Raw genomic sequence first — 21932 nt, 5'->3', positions numbered from 1 at the left:
TAACCTAGTTTTTGAATTCCGAAAGGGATTCGCAGAATCGAATGCTCTCCGAAGCCCGGCTCACAAGAGAAGCGGTACTCGGCAGCACCCATGCGCCTGACCGCTGTCCAGTGCCGGTTCACCGGGCAACCGGAAGGCTTGCTCTGCAATAGTTGGTGTTGGCACACGCACTGTAGTGCCAACGGCGAACAGTAACGCTCCTTTCAGTGCCAATAGTTAACGGGGACGTTCTGTGTCGTGCTGCTGAGATATAATTTGTGGGAGCTGAAAAGTCAAGCGATTGAGTGATGTTATATTTGAGTTTTGCGACTTCCTTTTGAAAATCGAATTTCGTCGGTTAATTTAAATTCAAACATAGTGAGAGTATTTATTATTGTATATGTGTTTTATAATGACGTCGAAGGAAGAAGTATATTATACCAATTGTAAGCCATTTACGCACCATATCAAGACACGACAAAATCCACTATCAAGTAATCTGTGATATCGAAGTGTAATTTATTTAATAATTGCTGCAATGTGTACATTCACGTTAAGACGGAAGGTCATTAAGATTATTATTAAAGAATTGTTTTCCCATGAATTAGAGGACGACTTATGAGCCATGTCACCAGAGTCGGTTATTGGCACATGGAGTCTAATTAGAAAATAATGGGGTCCCTTCGCCGGAGGGTGCGTGGTGAAGTATGGGAGTCATTTGTCCGTCACATCACGGCATTGAATCGGAAATGAAGGCTCCCATCGAACGGATTACCTGATGGTGCGACAAGGATTCACTCTCGCAGGTGAACGGATGAAAGAACATCATGAATGACAAGTGTTTAGGCCTTGCTAAAGGAGTTCAGCCATGCTTACAAAGCCGGACATTTTCCCCCTTCCCGACATACTATGTACGCACAGTGTTCTCCCCCCATGGAGAATCAAAGGCCTCTCTCCCGATCCGCCAGTGAGGTCGAGGAGAACCCCCCGATATACCCAGTTCCTCCCAAAGGGCATAAGGAAGTCAGGTTGGTGGCAGTACGCAAGCAAAGGAGGAGTTCGGACACGTCTGAATATCAGGCTTACCGAGAGAAACAAAAGAAATGGGATTATCATTACGAGTACCGGAGAAGTTCGGATTCTGAGGACCATGAATACTGTGGTTCCTCAGGAACGGGCTACCGAAATTTCGGGGTGAGCCCTGACCCCGAAGACTACGACGACCACGGACGAGGTGAGAATGGCAGTTCTGGAAGGCACCAAAATCCATCGGCTGCAGCGATTTCACCTAAAATTACCAAATTCAGCCAGTTGCGAAAATTGCATCGCAGGGCAACGGTAGCGCCTGTACTGGAGCATTATCACCAAGAAAATGCATCGGGAGAGCACCTTCCTATGCGGACATTTGCCGTGGTGGGAAGCAGCAACGAGACGGGAGAACCTTCCACTTCGCAACTTAACAAACGTCCCAGTGATGCAGGACTGGAACAGAACAACAACACCAACGGCAGTCAGGGCGAGGCTGAGATAACGAGCAATGTAGAAGAGGAGGAGGAACCTTTAACTGAGAAATTTCGAGACATCGTGAGAGAGGCGACGACTCTCTTGGACGAAATCACCCAGAGGAGAAAGCGACGTCCCTGGTGGGAAAAGTTGCTCGTCTACTTGCGCTGCCTCTGGTTGGGAGACGACGCTCGCCCTCGGAGGACGTCGAAACTCCTCTTCTGGCACATAGACCCGAGAGGAGGAGAACATATCACCACGATTCCGAGATTGAACGGGGAGTACATCGTCACTGTAAACGAAATTAAACCCGAACCGAAACAGCAAAACTCCATTAAAGCTTTTTTCAGTGCCATGCAAGATGTCGCTCTGGATAGAGACCCAAATTTTGTTCGTCTGAACAGCCCGCCGGATAGGCACAACGCCCCTTGCAATAAGAGAACGCCTCCCTCAGAAAGGAGAAAGAGAAGTCTGTACAAGCGGAAACGCTATCCGTCTTTCCGTAGATATTAATACTACTATAAGAAAGTAACCTAAACACAATATCTTGTTATAAAGAAGTTTGTTGTGATGTACGTTCCCGTTGTTTGTATCATATAATTTTTGGACAGATGTTATTTTCTTCAAAGTCTTGTTATGCCTTTATCCTGACGGACTTCCACTTATCGTATAAGGAGAGTATTTAGAAAATTAATTATTAAGTTCGCTGAATCACTGGTTGCAGAGGTTGTTAATACCGGAGGAACTAACATTCTGCGAGAATTAAAGAACAAAAGGAAAGTAGCAGTTCAGCGAATGCTCTGCGGTAAGTTGATTCATGTATTTATCCATAAAAATAATACAGTCGTACAGAGGAGAGAGAGAACAGTCATTCAATACGAACAAGGATAGAGAATATATCACGAGTCCCTTTTTTTTTGGTGCAGTATTCCATCCCAGGAAAATACTCCGAATAATTCATACTGCTGCAGGCTTTGCTGCACAAAAGGAACATTTACATGTCAGATCTGGTAGTGAAAAGGGTTTCGTTATCATCTTGGTCGTTAGCAGATCACATGTTTCGGGAATGATACAAAAACAAAAGGACTATTTACTACTCGCCCAGAAATACCATAAGAAATATTAATTAAAAATGACCGCCTTGTATTTTATGTTGGATATATATAATTATCATAATGACGAATAATTATTGGATTTTATGACACTCCTGAGTTCGTTGTGCGTTTACAACGTAGTATCAATACCCAGGAATGGTGTCGTTTTTGCTGTGATCTTTAGTAATTTAGGAAACTTTGCGGCTGCCAGATTATGAAAATAAAAAGTCATAGACTTCAAACAAAGAACCACTGGCATTCTTGAGGGTGGCTCTGGTGGCTCATAACTTGACTTACAAGAGTTTTTCAAGGGGAATTACATCCTTCAACTTGACGACCCCAGTCAGGTCTAATCTGAAATGGAACGACCATATTAATCGGCCATTCTTCCTTGCGTGGCATATAAGGAGACGCCTCTACCTCGTCATTGTTTGGGCTTTCGTGTGTACACCTCTTTTGTTGCACGCGTTTTTTGTTGCCTTCCTGTTTTTGCTCTCTGATTCTAGGTGTGTATGTTAATACATTTTTCATATAAGTTCTGTACTGTTCCTAATTACTCTTTAGAATTATTCATATATCAGTAGTTTGTCCTGCGAGGGAAATTTCTCGTAGCCTTTTTCCTATTTTGTCAATATATTTCATCATGCAGTGCTTGCATCTTATTCAAGCGTTATAGAATTTGTGTGAAATATATACGTTATTAAAATTGCAATAAGAGTCAGGCAAGATACGGGTTGATCTGTAGTGGTATTCAGTATTTTGTTAGTGATGAAAATGAAATCAGAGTAATAATTAATAGCATGCATCGTGTATTTTCTGTGCTGAGATATTGACCTCGGTAAGATTCATGTACTGCTGGTCTGGTACTTTCTGAGATATACATTGGAAGGCGAAAACAAAACCCTGGAGTAAGCTGACCGCCTCTTCTTATCAATTCTTGGTTCCTACCAAACCATCGACCGGTGGCAGTAAAAGCACAAATTGTTTTGTTGGTCTCAATGTGTGCAGTTGTATTATTCATAGCAAATGCTGCGGCCGCACCTTTCAGGATGTTCGGTGCTGTTCGTGTGTCTCACTGAAGCACAGGTGCCTATTCGTAGTAACTAGTCTTAGTTTTGTTAACGAATGATCAAATGAAGTTAAAAAAAACAATTAATGAAAGAATTGCCTTTATTTTTCAATTTGTTCTGCCTTTTTTGCACTAGGCAAAAGCTTTGAAGTTCAGCTTGGATCATTCTTATAGTTCTTTTGTTTTTGTGAACTATTGCAAATGAGGTCCATTGCATAAAACCAATACGTTATCCTTGCATGCCAGTGAGTGTGCGCTCGCGCAAGATTTAGGTTTTACTAATGACCATTCTTGCATGATTACGTGCAAATCTTCAGGAAGCAGCTCAAATCTTATTTGCTTTCGTTAAAAGAAATGCCATTGGAATGTAACGAATAAGGAAGGAAAACGCTACGTTGGATTTTAAGCTTTAAATCTTCCCTAATTAAAGAACTGATCATTTTAACGAATCCAAGACGGTGCCCTCCAAACGTATGTTCTCTGCAATAGAAGTTTTTGTACTGTGAAGAAAATCATACACACATACGTACATGTACGTGGTGTGCGCTTTTACCTAGATACAAACAAATAGCTGTACAAATACGTGCATGCGGCCATACGTGTATTAACAAAATGAAACCCCGGCAAAAGTATGTACATAATTAGAAGTGCATCCTTACTTGCCTTTCTGTGTGATCATGTACTATTGAGAAATCGGGTATAGAGTTAGATGATTTGATCGTTCGTTGCTGCATATTTAATTTCAAGTCTCCGTAACAAAATTCATAGAGCGTAGAAGTACTTGGAACGAACGAACGTTCAGTGACTTGGTGTCCATAACGCTCTTGCGAAGTAAACGAAAAGGAAATTTTTTTTTTTTTTATCTACGTAGCACAGCGCACAATCTCTCCCTTTAAGTTTATTCTTTTTGCTTATACTGTCATTAAGTCTATATACTCTACTTGCAATATTAGATGCATTATGTACCTTAATTAGATTACGATTAATGCATTAATATGTGCCAATACTTGCGACGTTTGTAGTATGTGCGGAGCAATGCTTAGTTAATTACTGTTTAGACGTCGTTTGTATTTCTTTTGACTTCGTATAACGTCTTTAAACCTTGTTATATTCGCTCATTATTATACAAAGGCCTATAGAACCCCTAAACGCAGTGCTGTAACATTTTGATTTTCATAATTTACTTCGTTTAGTATTTATTTGCTCTTCGTCTACGTAGCACTAGTACGTTCCTCAAAGCCATATAAAGTTAGAGTGTTATGAAGTCCATCTAAAGTTAAAAAAAAAAAATCATATAATGAATTGAACAGGAAGATGTCCGTGAGTTTCTCGAGCGACCACATAAACATTCCATGTCAGGGACATTCCCTGAATGCTACACGAGGCTTTCGCGACCCATTAATACATAAAATTACTATTTAGAGGATATTTACGCCTGCAAAATTGGATGCATATTCAGAAAGACAGGTGCGTTTTTTTCTGGATCCTAGTAATCTGTTGAAAATGACATATTTACGATTTTATTGATGCGCTACAAACTATAAACAACAATTTTTATGCGAGTAAATTGTGCATGGCTTCAGAAATTTATGAAAGATATCACTAATATTTGTCCTTGATGTGCAAGTCGCCGGCATAAAAACTGAAATCATTTCGATTTTAAGTTGGAGAGTTGTATTACATGACAAATATAAGTTATCATATCCTATGCAAGGTTGAATCTGTCGGATCCCATGATATATCGTATTCGTAGTGGACTAAGGGCTGTAATTATTGATGAAGGGAAGAAAATTGTCATTGTGTTAGGTAAGTCGCATGTGTGTTTTTTATTCATGGCATTCCGCGAAAGTAGAGAGAATAAAAAACGACCTTATGTCATGCTAAGGTCATTATATATGTGAAAAAAAGTCTGAGTACATACATGTATACCTATAAAGGCATACATGTAATTACTCAGTGGTTATGTTTGTGTATGTATATATATATATATATATATATATATATATATATATATATATATATATATATATCTATATCTATATATATTATAATATAATATATATGTATATATATATAGATATAGATATAGATATATATATATATATATATATATATATATATATATATATATATATATATATATAATATATATATATATATATATATATATATGTATATATATCCCCCGTCCCCTTTGAGGGTTGCGTATAAAGTTAGTCAGCCGTAGGGTTTCCACAAAGTCATTTTTAAATAAGTTACTAGCCTATTCCTTTCTTTACTGTGGCCAATACTAAAACAGTCGACCCACTTGTGAATGGGTTGCCAACGACAGCTAAGGTCAAGATAAGGGAATGGTGCTGACAACCTTATTTTTAGAGACTTGCTTGAGAAACAGAAGGATTTACCGTTCCTTTCTAAAGCGCTACCCGGTCTAAAAGGGAAAAATAAGAATGGTAATAAATGTAATACACCCAACACGTTTTTGTATAAATACGTGTTTGTATGATATATATATATATATATATATAATATATATATATATATATATATATATATATATATATATACTGATATATCCACGTCAAGGGAGAGAGAGAGATTTGGAAATACAAGATTTCTTTGAAAAGTTGAGGTTTGGAGGGATAAGCCAATGTGTTGTCGATGGTCTGTAGCTTTTCTCTTTGTTCGAGAAAGAAAACCGATCGAGAAGGAAAACTGAAAATGCCAGACAGTTATTTATTGGGATAAATATAGCAATAAAGTGACATGAAGTATGATAGTGCTATCTTGTTAATGATGTTTAGTTTAGTAACACGGTCATGTAGTATATTCTTCCTGTTTTTACTCTGATGGAGGGTTATTCTGTATTTGTTTATATGTATATATGTAAATATTTATGTATATATATATATATAATATATATATATATATATATATATATATATATATATATATATATATATAATGTATGTATGTGTAGAGGGCATAAACTTCTTCATGCTGACATCATTAAACAGTGAAGCCGTTCAACAGTGTTATGTGATCGATGTCGTTTACTTTTGCTATACTTTCCTTAACATGAGTAATCATTTTTACCCCCAAAACATAACAGGGAATTCATTTCTTATATACTACCGCAAAGCAGTTTCGCTAGGATACTATTGGATCTTCATTGCGTATTTACTACAGTGTTTATAAAAGGCTACTATATTTAGGGAAAATATGTTAAGACCGCAGTAATGGTAACTTGAACCGTATACGTCGTCAGAAAGAGATGAATACTTTGACTTGAAAGTTGTTATTCATAATATAAATATATATGTGTGTGTGTGCGTGTGCGTGCGCTCGTTTGTATGTTTACATATAATATATATATATATAATATATATATATATATTATATATATGTGTGTGTGTGTGTGTGTGTGTGTGTGTGTGTGTTTGTATGTATTGTTAGAACGTTTCCATGTTAAACACTTAACAGAAACCTTAAACGTCGAATCCCGTTACCGAGTTTTAAAAAAATCGTTTTCCATTATCTTACCTTAGTATGAATAAAAATTTAATATTTTGGATATTTTCATTGTTTTCATGGACGTTTTTTTTTCTTTTATTTTTTTACAAAAATATAAATTTGAGTAGTAATGCAATATATCTTGGCTGTATGCACCTAAGTAATTCTTGTAGCGAAAAGTCAAAGTCACTTGGTGAAAAAATCACGGCATTACTGTAATTTCATTATCATCATCATCACTTCCAATACCATGTCTGTTGTGGAATTCATTCTGACAGTAGTTGTAGTAGTAAGTGAAGCATCGCACTTAATAATATTTTCATGAAACCTGCATTACTAACTATTGATAACGACTCGCCCATGACTTGAGCAAATGACTAATATGGTTCCGATTTTTCCCCCTTCTGCTTGCAGTTACCAAACGGGAAAAGTGCCTGGGGCAAATCGGTTGCAGAGAAACAGAAGGCCTCCGAGAGTCACAAGCGATGGGTCAACAAGAACAAGGTAAGAGGTTCACTATTGTGTCTTGTTTTTAAAATAGCCCGTAAGTGTAATTTTTTTTTTCTTTTCATGTTTATCCAGAAGGAAGGTTTATATAACAACGGCAAGTCTCTGAACGTTATGTATATGATTATGATGAGGTGGTGGATGATAATCATGTCAGGTATTAAAAACGTTTTGGTAAGCTCTCGTGATTGTGCTCCGGACAGAATGTGTGCACAGCACAGGTTGGTCTCTTTGGTGTTTTAGAAGCATATAGCCATTATTATTAACTGTTCAAAGAACCCTTATTCTTTCCAGGTACAGCGGCAATAAATCGATCACGTCATTTTTCATCTTAATTGCATTCATCCTTTATGATTTTTTTTTACTGCTTATGAGAGGCCCATGTTTATGAATCCTTCTCAGCATGAAAGTAATAAAAAGTAATGAGGTATCTCTGCGAGGTCCGAAATCACGGTTGGGGGTTCGTTGTTTCTAGATCATTAGAGGAAACACGCATAATATATATACATATATATATATATATATATATATATATATATATATATATACACATATACATATATATATATATATAGAATGTATATATATAATATATATGTATGTATATGTGTGTGTGCGCGCGTGTGTATCTATTTTTGTATGCACACTTATATCACGGGAAATAAAACGTGGTATCAAATAACAGAGTATGTTGCTACGAGTAAATGAATTAGCCAAGTGCATGATCTTTTGTTTTTACTTTAGAAATTTTCAAGCACACTACAATCAACAGAAGAAAAGGTTATTGAGATTGAAGTAATATAAAACCTTGGTAGTAGATCTCCAGATGAGGAACAGTTGTTATTTGTATAGTATTAACCAAGGAGAGGTTGAGAACAATAATTGTTGATAATCTTATCTTGTGCAGTATGGGATCAAGATTGTATAAGCCTAGAGTTAATCTAATTTTTCCCCTTTATTTTATTAAGGCAGTTTTGAATATGTTTCCCAAGACAATTGCATTTTGGTGTTATGCTACTGCGGGACCTTATTATTTTTTTTTCTTCTTACAAAAAGAGAAATATTTTTGTAGCCAGTTCCAATTTAATTTTTATGTTAGTATATTTTTACATTTGTTTCTTGTCTGGCTCAATAAACTTAATGACAGCCCATACATGGGATTTTATAAACATGTTGCTGTAGAGGATATCTCCTCATGTGGAATATAATCGCCAAACACACAATGTCGTAGCTAATTATGTCTTTTTGTGACGTCTATTATGAAATGTCATCACAGCTTCATTGTAGCGAGTATCCACAATGTGAGTTGAATGATACAGTTTTCTACTTATTTTTCTTACGTGAATTCGGGACTAAGAACACGAAATGCTCGTCCGAACTTTCAAGAGAATACAGAGATTTCTATGTGATTTTCATGTTCGAAAGCTTAATTTGCATAAGACGTATTTGTATAATTCTATATATAGTAAATTTACGCTGAAAAGGTTCGAGTATAAACAAATCTAGAAAGGACAAGCATCCATTTTTTTTCTGTTACCAGCTTGAATTTGATAGATGAGATTTGTTCATAAACTGTTTTTTCTATTTTTAACTTTATTGGAGGTCATTGATATAATTGCCATAATGTCCTCTTTATACCTGAACCATGTTACAGGTATTTGAATAATCTTGGAAATAAAATGTTTTTCAAAAAGAAAATACTCCATATATAAATTTATGTGAACTGGCGACAGGGGGTTGCCCATTGAGTGATAAATCCAGTCTTGTTAATTCATCTCCGAGGTTGTCTTATGTAGACTTAATTGGCACTTATGTAAAGAAAGAACTTACATCAAAACTTACTAATCGCGAGGCAGGATGGGTCATGATCCTGTTTAACTTGGAAGTTAGCTCTCATGAATTAATTAAGCAGCTGCTTCAGATGGTTCAGTGGTTGATAGCAATTGTGCTTGATATTTCGATTAATTGTTTTGCATTTCTTCACCCGCCCCTATTCTTCCTGATATTATAAACGGTAATCGTTGCCCGTTCCAAGCGCTGCATATTTCGCTTATCAAAGAGGTAATCGCTCTTGTCCCTTCTCATTATAGCCTACTCACACATATATGTGTGTGTGTTTGTGTGTGTGTGTGTGTGTGTGTATATATATATATATATATATATATATATATATATATATATATATATATATATACGTACATACATACATACATATTTCTGACTCACACCGGGCTTCAGAAATTTATTTCTTGCAAACACGTTCCCAAGTGTTCACACACACACACACACACACACACACACACACACACACACACACACACACACACATAGTTTGTGAGAGAGAGAGAGAGAGCCTTAGCGTTATTACACTCTCCATCTGGAATACCAGAGACTGAAATCATTTGTTTTTCTTCAGCTAAGAATCAGAACCGATAAATTGGCAGAAAAACTGAACGATTTGCTGTCGGATTATGAGTGATAAGTTGTCTTTCATTTTCTACTAGTCTACCAACTTGAACTTAAAACATTCTGATTGCTTCTCTGATATATACACACACACACACACCCAAAAAAAACAATGTGTCCCAATACTCTTTATCAATGTCCCATGTGTCTTCTAAACGAACATGTGAAAGGCTGAACGCTAGATTCGTCGGTAAAGACTGGTTTTGTTTGACTTGAGGTCAGGAGCGGTGTGTCGTGCGGGTGATTTCATCCAATTATACCCAGTCATTAGGGTATAACAAGCTTGCTATCCTTCAAAGTCCAGGTTAAAATATGTCTCGCTAAAAATAAACATTCAAGAATTTGCTGGCAGGCAAACTTAATGCTTACAGATTAAGTGCAGGCTGTACAGGTATTCCAACATTCAGGTGGCTGGCCTTCTTTCAGAGCATATATATATATATATATATATATATATATATATATATATATATATATATATATATATATATTATATATATGTGTGTGTATATATATATATATATATATAAAATGAATAATTATCACATCACCGTGATTCATATAAATCATTCGAGCTACAAATATCTAATTCGCTCTACCTCGGAATTGATATATTTTCATATATGTACCGAAGGGGATTTTTTTTTTTATAATGATTTCGTCCCCTCATGGGATCGAGCCACCGTCCAGTGAACGGGGGAACGAAATCAGGACGGACAGTGACGTTATCTGTTGGCCGAATTGATAACGTCACTGTCCGTCCTGATTTCGTTCCCGTCCACTGGACGATGGTTCGATCCCATGAGGGACGAAATTATTATAAAAGAAAAATTCCCCTTCGGTACATATATGAAAATATATCAATTGCGAGGTAGAGCGAATTAGATATTAAAGGACATTTGTAGCTCGAATGATATATATATATATATATATATATATATATATATATATATATATATATATATATATATATATATATATATATCTCCTCGTATACCTTGGTATTATATTGTCTTTTGCTCTTGCTGGTAAATATTCTGGCATGGTTTTTGCCTAGCTATTTCAACGATAGCTATAAAAGTTCCATGCTGTATACAAATATGTGTTTGTAGTGAAACTTGTTGCTACCAGCCATTTTAATCCGACAAAGGTCATATTCCTGTTATTTGTGACTCGTGGTCATTCATTTTCGGGAAAATTTTACTAAAATATCAGATTTTGAAAATACGGTAAGTGACTTACAACTTGAATTTATAATTCCAAATACTTGTTTTATCTAATTCTCCTACAGTTTCGTAACCCTACAAATGTCAAGCTACTCGGAATTACCAGTACTCACAGCTTCCAAAGTAACCTCGTGAGCAATATTATCTTTTGCCGCCGAGTTCAGAAATACAGTTATTTCGAAGTTGTAGACTCTTATTAGCTGTTTATACAGATTACTAAATTTTCTGTATTTCTCAATAAATAAAACGCCGTTTAATCTTCTTGGCTCCTTTTAAGCTCGGAAAACTGCAAACACTATATAGGATAAAAGTTTTTCGCGTATTGAGTGAAAAAGCAGTAAAATCATGTGTACAAAAGTACATTTAAGCGAGTTAAGGGTAGTGGAGAAAAATCTATTCAAGAATGAACAGTTGGAGCGTTTTGCGATTTTTTTTGCCTATGCGTTAAATAAGCTTAATCAAGTTGAAGTTATTTCGAACTTTTTATTTTGTAAGCGCAAAAGAATCTCGATGGAAGCCTCATTTTGATAGCTTACAGGGTGAGTGTTGTAGGAAGACATTTTCTCTATGCAGTACATTTATGTTTTAGATTAAAAAATTAGGTTAACCAAATTTATTCGAGTACCATTTATCATTTCAGATGATAAATTTTGATTTTACATCAGCTCCCATCTAAGGAAGGAGGACTGAATTGCAATTGAGAGTTATTGAGTTTGGACAAAAAACAATATTACTCATAAACCTCGGCGTATAATTGCGTTTTCCTCCATTTTTAGTGTTCTTTAAAAGAAAACTACTGAGGAGGCTTTTTAGCTGTCCGTTGGGACCTCCCCTCCCGACTTCTCAAATATTGTCGTCACTTTTTGAAGGGGTGAGCACTTGTATAATTGGTGTCATCATCCAACCACCAATCATCAACCAAATTGCAGTCCTTTAATCTCAGTATTTTTTTTTTAATTTAGTTTAAAGTTAGCCATGTTCATGCATCTGGCCAACAACACAGGACACCACCGGTCTGCGGCTGAAAGTTTCATGGGCAGTGGCTGAGAGTTTCATGGGCCGTGGCCGAGTTTCATACAGTATTATACACAGTACAGGAAACTCGATTGCTTCGAAGAAACTGCGGCTCATTTTTAATTTTTTTTAAATATCAGTTTCTAAAATTTATCTTATGGATAGACACTGTTTTTATATGCATAAATGTTTGTGTTTTGTTGTACGTATGTGTATAGGTTATTCTCATTCAACCTCTGATTATGTGTAAACCAGAAGTAAGTGAGGTAATAAAAATTTGTTACCCTGAGTCCGTTCATGTCGAATCAGATCCTGAGGATATCGTCTTCATCTATATTCATCAGTTCTTTAACAGAAGAAACGTAAGATGGACGATACCATTAAAACCAGGTAAACACTAGAGCACAGGGCTTCTATGATAGGAGTCTAATAACTTTTAAACATTCATCGCGTCTCTTATCTGAAGGCTTCGTAGCGAACAGTATATCACACACGTGAGTATTAAATGACTTTGAATCACGCACGGAGACACCAAGTCATGACTGAGTTTGTCCGTAGAACGGGACAGCTTGTCAGAGCTTCTTTTGTTTATCGGTCTCTCTTACGAAGATTAAACACCAGATTCATCTGACTTCTATTGGTTATTCTTTTTGTACGAAAAGGATTGGTGTTGGAAAGACACTTGTTTATTTATTTGGGCCGAACGCGTTCAGTTCAAGTCATAAACCCACTTCACTAGTTAGAAAATTGATGCCCGGATTTTCTAACTCGAATGAATAGAATTCCTTCAATCTGTATAATGCATAGCTTCAATTTTTGACGGGTGTCTCCACGATGTGGAAAGATTCCTTGAAACGTATCCCCCCCAAAAAAAAAAAATTGAAAGAAATGACTGAGAAAAGAACTCGCTATACCTGCTTTGTCACAATACCATGAACTCCATCAGCTCATCACTCTGATTAAATACTCCAAATTGTATTCCAGTATACTTACACACAGTCTTGAGTGCTTTCTAACATGCCGGTCTAGTCAGACTGTTCACTTGGAATTCGCAGAGCCGAGACAAGAGATGATTATGAATCCCAGAAATTTATAGTTCTTTGTTCCTGATACGTGTTAATAACGCATTCAATCAAGATTAACCAGTGAGGCAAAAAACGCAGTGAAATCCTCACAACTGACTCGAAGTGTTTCATTAAAATCCTAAGCAAGGGTAGTTTTGTTAAGTCTACGATGATACAAAGTGGAGACGCTTTTCTTCTTCTCCTTCAGTATATTTTTATAAATACGTTATCATTCGTTTTTCATATTCATTTTTAGAAAAACAGTTATCCAGACAGAAAATACTTTCATTTTTATGTTTCTTACAGTAGCAATAATAAAAGCTTCAGCACATAGGATGTACCATTATTGCATTCACCTGCACGAAATCCAGTGTTAAACGTAAATACATGTAAAGTGCTTTGCATTTTCTCACAGCTCCTGCGTGTTGCCGAGTATTTAGGCATGTATAATGGAAGTTCTTAATTCCAATACATTGATTTATGTTGGTACTGAAAGAACTTGTGGGTGGTTAGCTGCTGAGGTATGTGAACTGAAGTTTGGTTCAGTAGTCATGGTTCATTGCAGGCGTCCAGACACGCAAGTCGAAATTCCTGTAGCTCCCTATAGAATTGGCTGTAGTATTATAAGAGTTTTTGTGCTGAATTGGGCCTATCGAGTTGTTTCTCTCTCTCTCTCTCTCGGAGGATAAATATACATCCCTACACAGGCGCGCGCGCACGCGCACAAACTATATATATATATATATATATATATATATATATATATATATATATATATATATATATATGATAATAGCAATGACAACACTAAAGAAGTAAAATTAGTTCATTGATAGTTATGAAAGAATAAAGATTGTAATATTACACAATATACAGATAACAAAAAAGATAAAAACACGGACTTGCACGTTAACGTTGCTTACAGAGTTATAGATGTATATTTATCCTCCGACTTTTAAAAAAAATGCGAAATTACAATAATCACGTAAAAAAAAAAATTGCACTCGATTTTTCAATGGAACGAAATTGAGTTAAAATATGATGCAAGCCTTGGTCTGAATCATCTGAAGGCTGTTGATATTGCTTATCTTCCAATTAATCATCTCTTCGATAAAGATTTTGTTATTATCGCCAAAGGTTCGCGTTTATGATATGGAGACAGGGAAATTTAAGCCGTCAATACATGTAAACACTTGAACACTGACTCGTTCGTTCCATGCTGAGGTGTGTACATACTAAGGAAATCGGAAGATGGTAATGGAAGGGGAACAAATTCTTTTAACGTTGACGTAACGCAGAAGACGAGAGATGGTTGTTTATATAAAGTTAAATCACATTTTGCTTGACAGAATTATTTTCCTTAAAAAAATAGAATCTTATAAATAACTACTAATCTCTGTTGTTTCCACGGATTGTAAAGAAAAAAAAATATAAACGCAACTAAGAAGATTCGGAAGTACTCGCAATAAAATGTACTATTATTAGGAACCACAGGATAGCCATGAATTACGTTTATACATGTGAGAGTGAAATAATTATACAGGGCAACACGGTTACTCTACTTCTGCATGAGAGCAGCAGCATACCAGCAGTTGTTTAAATGCTGTAACTTGCCGTACATTGTTTTGGAATAATCCTTTTCCTTGTCAATTTTATGTTGAGGGTCAGTCTGCGTTGGTATGCAAATGACAGGATGCTAATGAAGGAGGAATGTTGCCGAAGTCAGCTTCATTATCTCCAGAGAGCCTTTTTTGAGTAGGCTTTAATGTGTCGGTGTGGGTGTGTATTTTATATATATATATATATATATATATATATATATATATATATATATATATATATATATTATATATATATGATTATTTGAACAATGTTATATAATTGTTCCATGATACTGTGCTCTCAACACCGTTGGAAAGGATATCCTTACAACATTAACAGTATATTGTAAAGCTCCCAAATCTAAATTTGAGAGCCATCCAAAAATTAATGTATTTACTTAACTGAGCTCATCGAATGGGCAGTTGTTATCCTTTTCCATTACAATGTATTCCTTCGCATCAGATCGCCGTGTAATAATTGGTATCTATCCCTCATCAAGATTAGAAGTGTTTTTTATTTACGCCGACAAATCTGGTACCAGAGTAGTTTTTTTTTTTTTTTAGATGAATAATTTAGTCGCAACTGCTTTTAAAATTTTTAATCAAAAGATGTAGTCTGGTTGCTCCATTTTTGTGCATGTCATTAGGGTAAATTTCGGACTAGTTAACCATTTTTTCTGTATTGAATGTCCAAACACTTGAGTTTTGTGTGCCATTTTTGACTTCTGTGATCCTTAATCTCCAAGAATCGCCTGCTTCTTACAATATTGATAACTTCTTCATTGTGCTTCTATTAAAATTGCTATTGCCTTTAGCCACTGGAACTGGACCGTGTACAAGGTTTATTTTCCTTCTTCGTGTGTTGTCTCAAAGTTTTTCGTACAGATTTCTGCTAAATCTATAGTTATGAGACTATTCTGGACACCGACACCATACAGAGAGAAACCCAGTCTTATGTTTTTCCAGACAAATTCTTCTCAACATGATGTAGGGAACTGTAATATTGTCCAGACTACGCCCCTTTCTCCCTGTATGAAGACAAGCCGTATTTTGCTAAACAGTAACCCTTTTTTCTTTCAATATCACCACCCTTTTTTTATGTTCATCAGTTAGCCTGGCCTTTCAAACATTTTAACGAATGAAAATGTGTCACAATTTTCTTGTTGAATCCTGACATCTGGTGTTTGATGGGATGCATTACATATTTTGGACCATTCCTTCCATCATTTCTTTAAAATGGCATGGCATGACTTCTTATAAAATGTAAACGTGTATGGCCGTCACTGTTCACTGCAGTGTGTTACATTGATTGAATGAACCTGTACAAGCACAAAATGTTTGTGTCATTTTTAAATGGTTTGTGTCACTTGGTTTTGCTATTCAGGTTTTCCTTGCAGTGATATCCTGTTTCCTTAATCTTAACTCTTTTTATATATTTTGACCACTGATCTCGTACAGCTCTCTCCATGCTAGTTCATTTGGTGTCTTCAGCGAAGGGCTTATTGGCAAGTGGATTTTCACCGTAAACATTTTCAAGAGCGATACTGGTTCAAGTGAAGATGCATTATGGCTTGGATTCACTCTGTACTAACTACCTTATCCTCTTATGCTAGAATGGTAGATCTGTTCTAAGATTAGTGGTCATAACATCAGGTGGGAGAGTAAGTTAAAGAAATATTTCCAGAAAATTAAGATTATTTTTACTGTGATTGGTTTCCTTGGTATATTAATATTAGCAGGTATTACTTATTAAGTATGCTAATATATATCAGTAGCTAGTGATGTAACTTATGATTTGCAGTTTTAAGCTACAAATTAAGATGTTTGCAGCGTGTCCTCGGCAATTCTAATCATATTTTCTTTGCTTTGGTTAAAATTTTCCTTTATAATTTAACGTTAGATAAACCACAATTTCTGAAAATGAGCATTTTCACATAAAATCGCGTTTAACCCATAATTCTTTGCTTTTGTGTCGTGCGATTTCATTGTTAGAAGTAGAATATTTGTATAACTAAATCATTATGGCGCCTTGCTCCTCCTGTAAATATGCTTTTATTTGTGAACAAATGGCTTACATGTGCACAATAATATGAATGAAACTTGAAAACGGAACAAGGTTTCAGGCTGTTGACTGGTGTTGAAGGAAGATTTTCTAAAACGCTCCTCCATTTCTTTTGATTTAACATCGGAAAATTGTATTTCTTGTTTTGCCGGAGGTGGTTGTGCATCATTTATCTGAACGCATTTCGCTTCCTCATGTCCTTGCAATTTTAGGTCCAAGGTGATGACGTGGTGCCTTATAGTCATGACGGAGATGAAGATGATGATGATGATGATGATGATGATGAGGGAGAATTTGTAAGTTTGTTCTTCATAACTAGAGATGCATTTAGGCTCGATTCATTCTTAGTGCATTTCCCTTTACCCCAAATATCAAAAAAGCAAAATGTGAATTGTGCATGAACTGCTTTGACGCATGGGAGTGGACTGAAACACCAAGAGAACCAGATTTACTTTTATTCAGCGAGATGTATTGATTTATGCAAAACCAATTCTGCCTTCCCCCGGTAATAGTTTAGAGGACTCGAGAACCGCTTAAGCCACGGGGAATGGATTTTTGACTTTTAAAAATCATTTTCGCCAACTTGAGTCTTGTTCAGCTTCATGCGGAAAGGTTCCGCGTTAATTCGTGTTATTCTAGAGTAAGTCGCATTATTGACTGTATTAAATGGAAAATATTAATATTTATCGACCAACTTTACCCTTGGTTTAAGCGATCCAGAAATCATTCCCACCAATATCAGAATCGAGCAACCACTGGCAGCTGTTCGACCATGTTGTTTCATAGTTGCTACATGCAACCATTTGAACAGATCCGTTGCATGTCAATGTAAAGAATAATGATTTACATTGTTCACGAATTCTGAGTCCTTTTAGAAGTGTATTTGAATCGTATAGCTGAGCTGTTCTACAGAATTTGCCACAGCTACTACTATTGCTTGCAGTTTATTTGGTGCCCATTCATTAAAAATTAGTTGTATCTTAGTTTTGTATTTTAGGCTTTAGTGTCTGAAATCAATTTCAAATTACCTACCGTTTTTCAGTGTCCTGAGTGGCGATATTTTCTCGGTTTTTGTAAACATGCTATTTTGATATGGCTGACTTTATTGCTATGGTACCTAACATGCCTGAATTTTTTCCAGGACCAGTTTTTACATCATTATTTTTGTTAGTTTCAACTTTCATCCTTTCCTTTTCTTACGCCGTATGAATTGCACTATAACCTCTGAAATTTGTTGCTTTAACATTTCTGCGTTTTTAAGTAAGGCATTGCGTTATCGTTTTTATTTTCGTCGCTATTGCATTTCTTTTTTGACTATTGCAAGTGTGAATTCTTCATAACTCGATGACAAAGTCTTGTTTGTCGGTCATCATCATATGACGTCTAAAGAGGAGAATGATACACTCTTCCTGGCAATAATAGAGAATATAGAACAAAACGTATGAACTGTCTCTTTCATTTTTTGTAGTGTTTCATGTCTGCAATGTTGCATTTTGATTTTATATTTCTTTCCTCTTAGATGACAATAGATATATTTTCTTTGTTCGTGTAGATCGTATTTTAATTGTAGAATTATCTTTTAAGGTGTATTCCTTTTCTTCAAGGAAATCTTGTATAATCCAAAGAAGCATTTTCTCCGGATAGAAACGAAAACAAACGTCTCTTTATTGTTGTCATGATATAGTAATGAAGTTGTTATCCGGAGGAAATGCTCGTTTTTTAACGTGTAAGGCATTCGACCTTTCTGAATGAATACTCTACAGTAGATTAGTTAAACTTGATGTGCGCTGTTTATCTTCTCCATCTTCAAGGACTAAAAGTTTGTATCCTGTAGTTTATTCTCTATTTATTTAATACTTCCTATCGATACACACAAATACCGCATTGATACATTGCTATGAAAGCAAAAAATAATGTATGTCATGCCTATTGGGATCGTCTGCACACTTGCTCTCGCCAGAAATGTGCATTGTTGTTATCCGATGTTAGCCAGTCAGTGCTTATACACGATTAAGTATCTGGGAGGTGTGTCCGAGATTGGTTCAAACCCTTCACCATCACTTCATTGCCTCAGTTTTAGATTTAGCCCAGAGTCCAAGAACATGCATCATGTGTCACATTCATTGCCTCTTAACAGATACTTGAATTGTAATAACCTCAGCCTTATATAGTACATAGAACTTCACTGGTTCCACTTTGACCTTAGTTAGACACACACTCCTGTGACCTTGCTTAGAAACACTCATACATAAAGAACATTCACCTGCCTCATATGTCATTCGAACCCGAGTAGTGAAACATTACCCCTGCACCAACACTTGTATATAATCTTCCAATTCACTGCATATCTATATGAAAATAAATTTTTTTGTTACATGTATTTGTAATGAGATTAATATTGTATAAAATTATTCTACATTAGTTTTGAATTACAGAAAATTCATATATATAAGTAGTAACAGTATACATAATTTTTTGGTGACGTTACACTTTTTCGTAGAAAATATCAGATGAATAACAGTTTTAATAGATTTTATCATTTTTGTATCTTACTTAATGTGTTTTATTTTGCTTTATCCATAACATAAAACTCCTAGGTTGAAGACATCTATGCGGTATCTCACAGTTACAGTGATTATGTAAGTTACTTAAAAACAAGTTTATTGCTTTTGTACAAAGGCAAGACATCTATATATACACTGTTTATATATATATATATATATATATATTATATATAGATATATATATATATATATAGATATATATATATATATATAGATATATAGATATATATATAGATATATATATATATATATATATAGATATATAGATATATATAATATATAAATATATATAATATATAGATATATATATATAATATATATATATATATCATATATATATAGAGATAGATATATAGATATTATAGATAGATAATATATATATATATTTAGATAATATATAATATATATATATAATAATATATATATAGATATATATATATTAGTATATCTACATATATATAACACTATTATATAGATAATTATATGTATATATATATATGTATATATATAGTATATATCTATATATATATTATATATATATATATATCTAGAATATATTATATATATAGATATATATATAATATTATATATATTATATATATTATATAACATAGATATAAATATATATATCCTATATATATCTATACATATTATTATATATATATATTATATATATATTCTATATATATATATATATATATATATATATTTCTATATATAGGATATATATAGATACTAATATATAAATATATATATATATAAATATTATTATATATATATATATATATATATATATATATTATATATAGCGTGGGTGTACGGGACTGCTAATCCCTGGAACAAACATGTTTGGACCAAGTGATACTCAGGATTTTATGGTGGAAACAAATCTTACAAACATATTTATGGAAGTATTTTCCGTGGCAGGCAATCTCTTAGACCTGGAGTATGCCTATCCATACAGATGTCAGCTTGGATGGTTGAACTGGTGAACTCATGACTTCAAAAGTGATTGATGCCCAAGCTTAGTGATCTCTACATATTGACTTGTGCAGTCTGACCATTTTAGTAGACTTAGAATAATTGCTATCTTAGCCTAAATAAAGGGAATAGGGTCACAAGGATTTATGTGCCGTAGTTAAGTATGAGTATAAAATGCAGAGAAAGGTATTGGTTTGGGGTTCCTTTGAGCTTAAGTTATTTATGAACTAAACCAGAGTATTTTCTCGGATGTAATTGTCTAGCTATGTGCTTCCATTAGTTCATTTCAAAGGCGGAAACAAGAACGCCATAAGTGTCTTAAATACACAAAGTGAGGTATAAAAATATCGTATGACATCTGTACAAGTTGTGTTAATGAAGATCCAACTTACAAAAATATATCTGGTTGATAGTTTTAGAAGTGAGAAGTTGAGGAATATGCTTTCAGCTTAAGTTCAGATTGAGAGAGAAAGGAGTTGGTAATTAATAAACAGGCTTCAGAAATTAGACCAAATTATGGTACAGTACAACCATGTTTGAAGTCTTATAAATAGAATTTCTAGAATCTTCATAAAAGGGCTTGGAAAAGATCTAATAGTGAGGTATTAACCAATTTTTGTATTCCGGTTAAAGAAACCACAAACTTTGCTCAGATCTACTTACAGACAGAGATTGACTTACGAAGAGCAAGAGAGAAAACTTTTTGGAGCCTTTCGAAATTCAAGACAAAGATCGTGAATAATTTTGAATCAATTCCATTACAAAACCTACACCAAAAATTGCTTGTATGCAATGCAGTACAAGAAGTTGTTGCTTTGGGCATTGATAAATTTTTGTTGAAGACGTGCTCACCAGTTCCACTTAATCATGAAAGTTGTCTTTCTTCATATCAGTTATATGAGCTGTCACGGAAATGTTTTCATACAGGACATACAGATGTATTTTCATCCCTAACCACGACTGAGTACTTATACTGCTGCAAACTATCTATAAATGCCACTGTTGCTGTAAATAGTCACCAACGATGTAATGTAAGCTGATTCATACATATAACATTGGATAAATTCTATTTCTGAAAATAAAATATGAAAAATAGTTAAGTATGCAATTGAATATTTATTGTCATACTAAAATAACTGAATTAAGATTTTACAGCTTACATTTCACAGTAGGATTCGTGTGCAAAGACATTTCTAAAACAGACCTAAGTAAAACAACACTAACACATTGTCCAGTTGATTAAGGAGACATTTCTCCTGGGTAGAAACCATAAAATGTTTATACAAATC

The 21932-nt window shown here is 34.7% G+C and overlaps 1 protein-coding gene across 10 annotated transcripts in view; it reads left to right on the top strand.

Annotated features, from left to right (window-relative positions):
• LOC135217893 (uncharacterized) overlaps positions 1 to 21932 on the top strand; it is a gene marked incomplete at its 3' end in the record, with an annotated part of 656594 nt that overhangs the window by 619233 nt on the left and 15429 nt on the right. For 7 of the 10 annotated variants that reach the window (XM_064253984.1, XM_064253955.1, XM_064253973.1 and 4 more), the window contains 3 exon segments: positions 7573 to 7662; positions 17311 to 17394; positions 19696 to 19737. In XM_064253984.1, the coding sequence (XP_064110054.1) occupies positions 7573 to 7662; positions 17311 to 17394; positions 19696 to 19737 (216 nt within the window). 10 annotated transcript variants of the gene reach the window in all.

This window comes from Macrobrachium nipponense, chromosome 19 (assembly GCF_015104395.2).
Source record: "Macrobrachium nipponense isolate FS-2020 chromosome 19, ASM1510439v2, whole genome shotgun sequence".
Lineage (NCBI taxonomy): Eukaryota > Metazoa > Arthropoda > Malacostraca > Decapoda > Palaemonidae > Macrobrachium > Macrobrachium nipponense.
The sequence above is the reverse complement of the archived record's forward strand: the minus strand, read 5'-3'. Positions and strand labels throughout refer to the sequence as shown.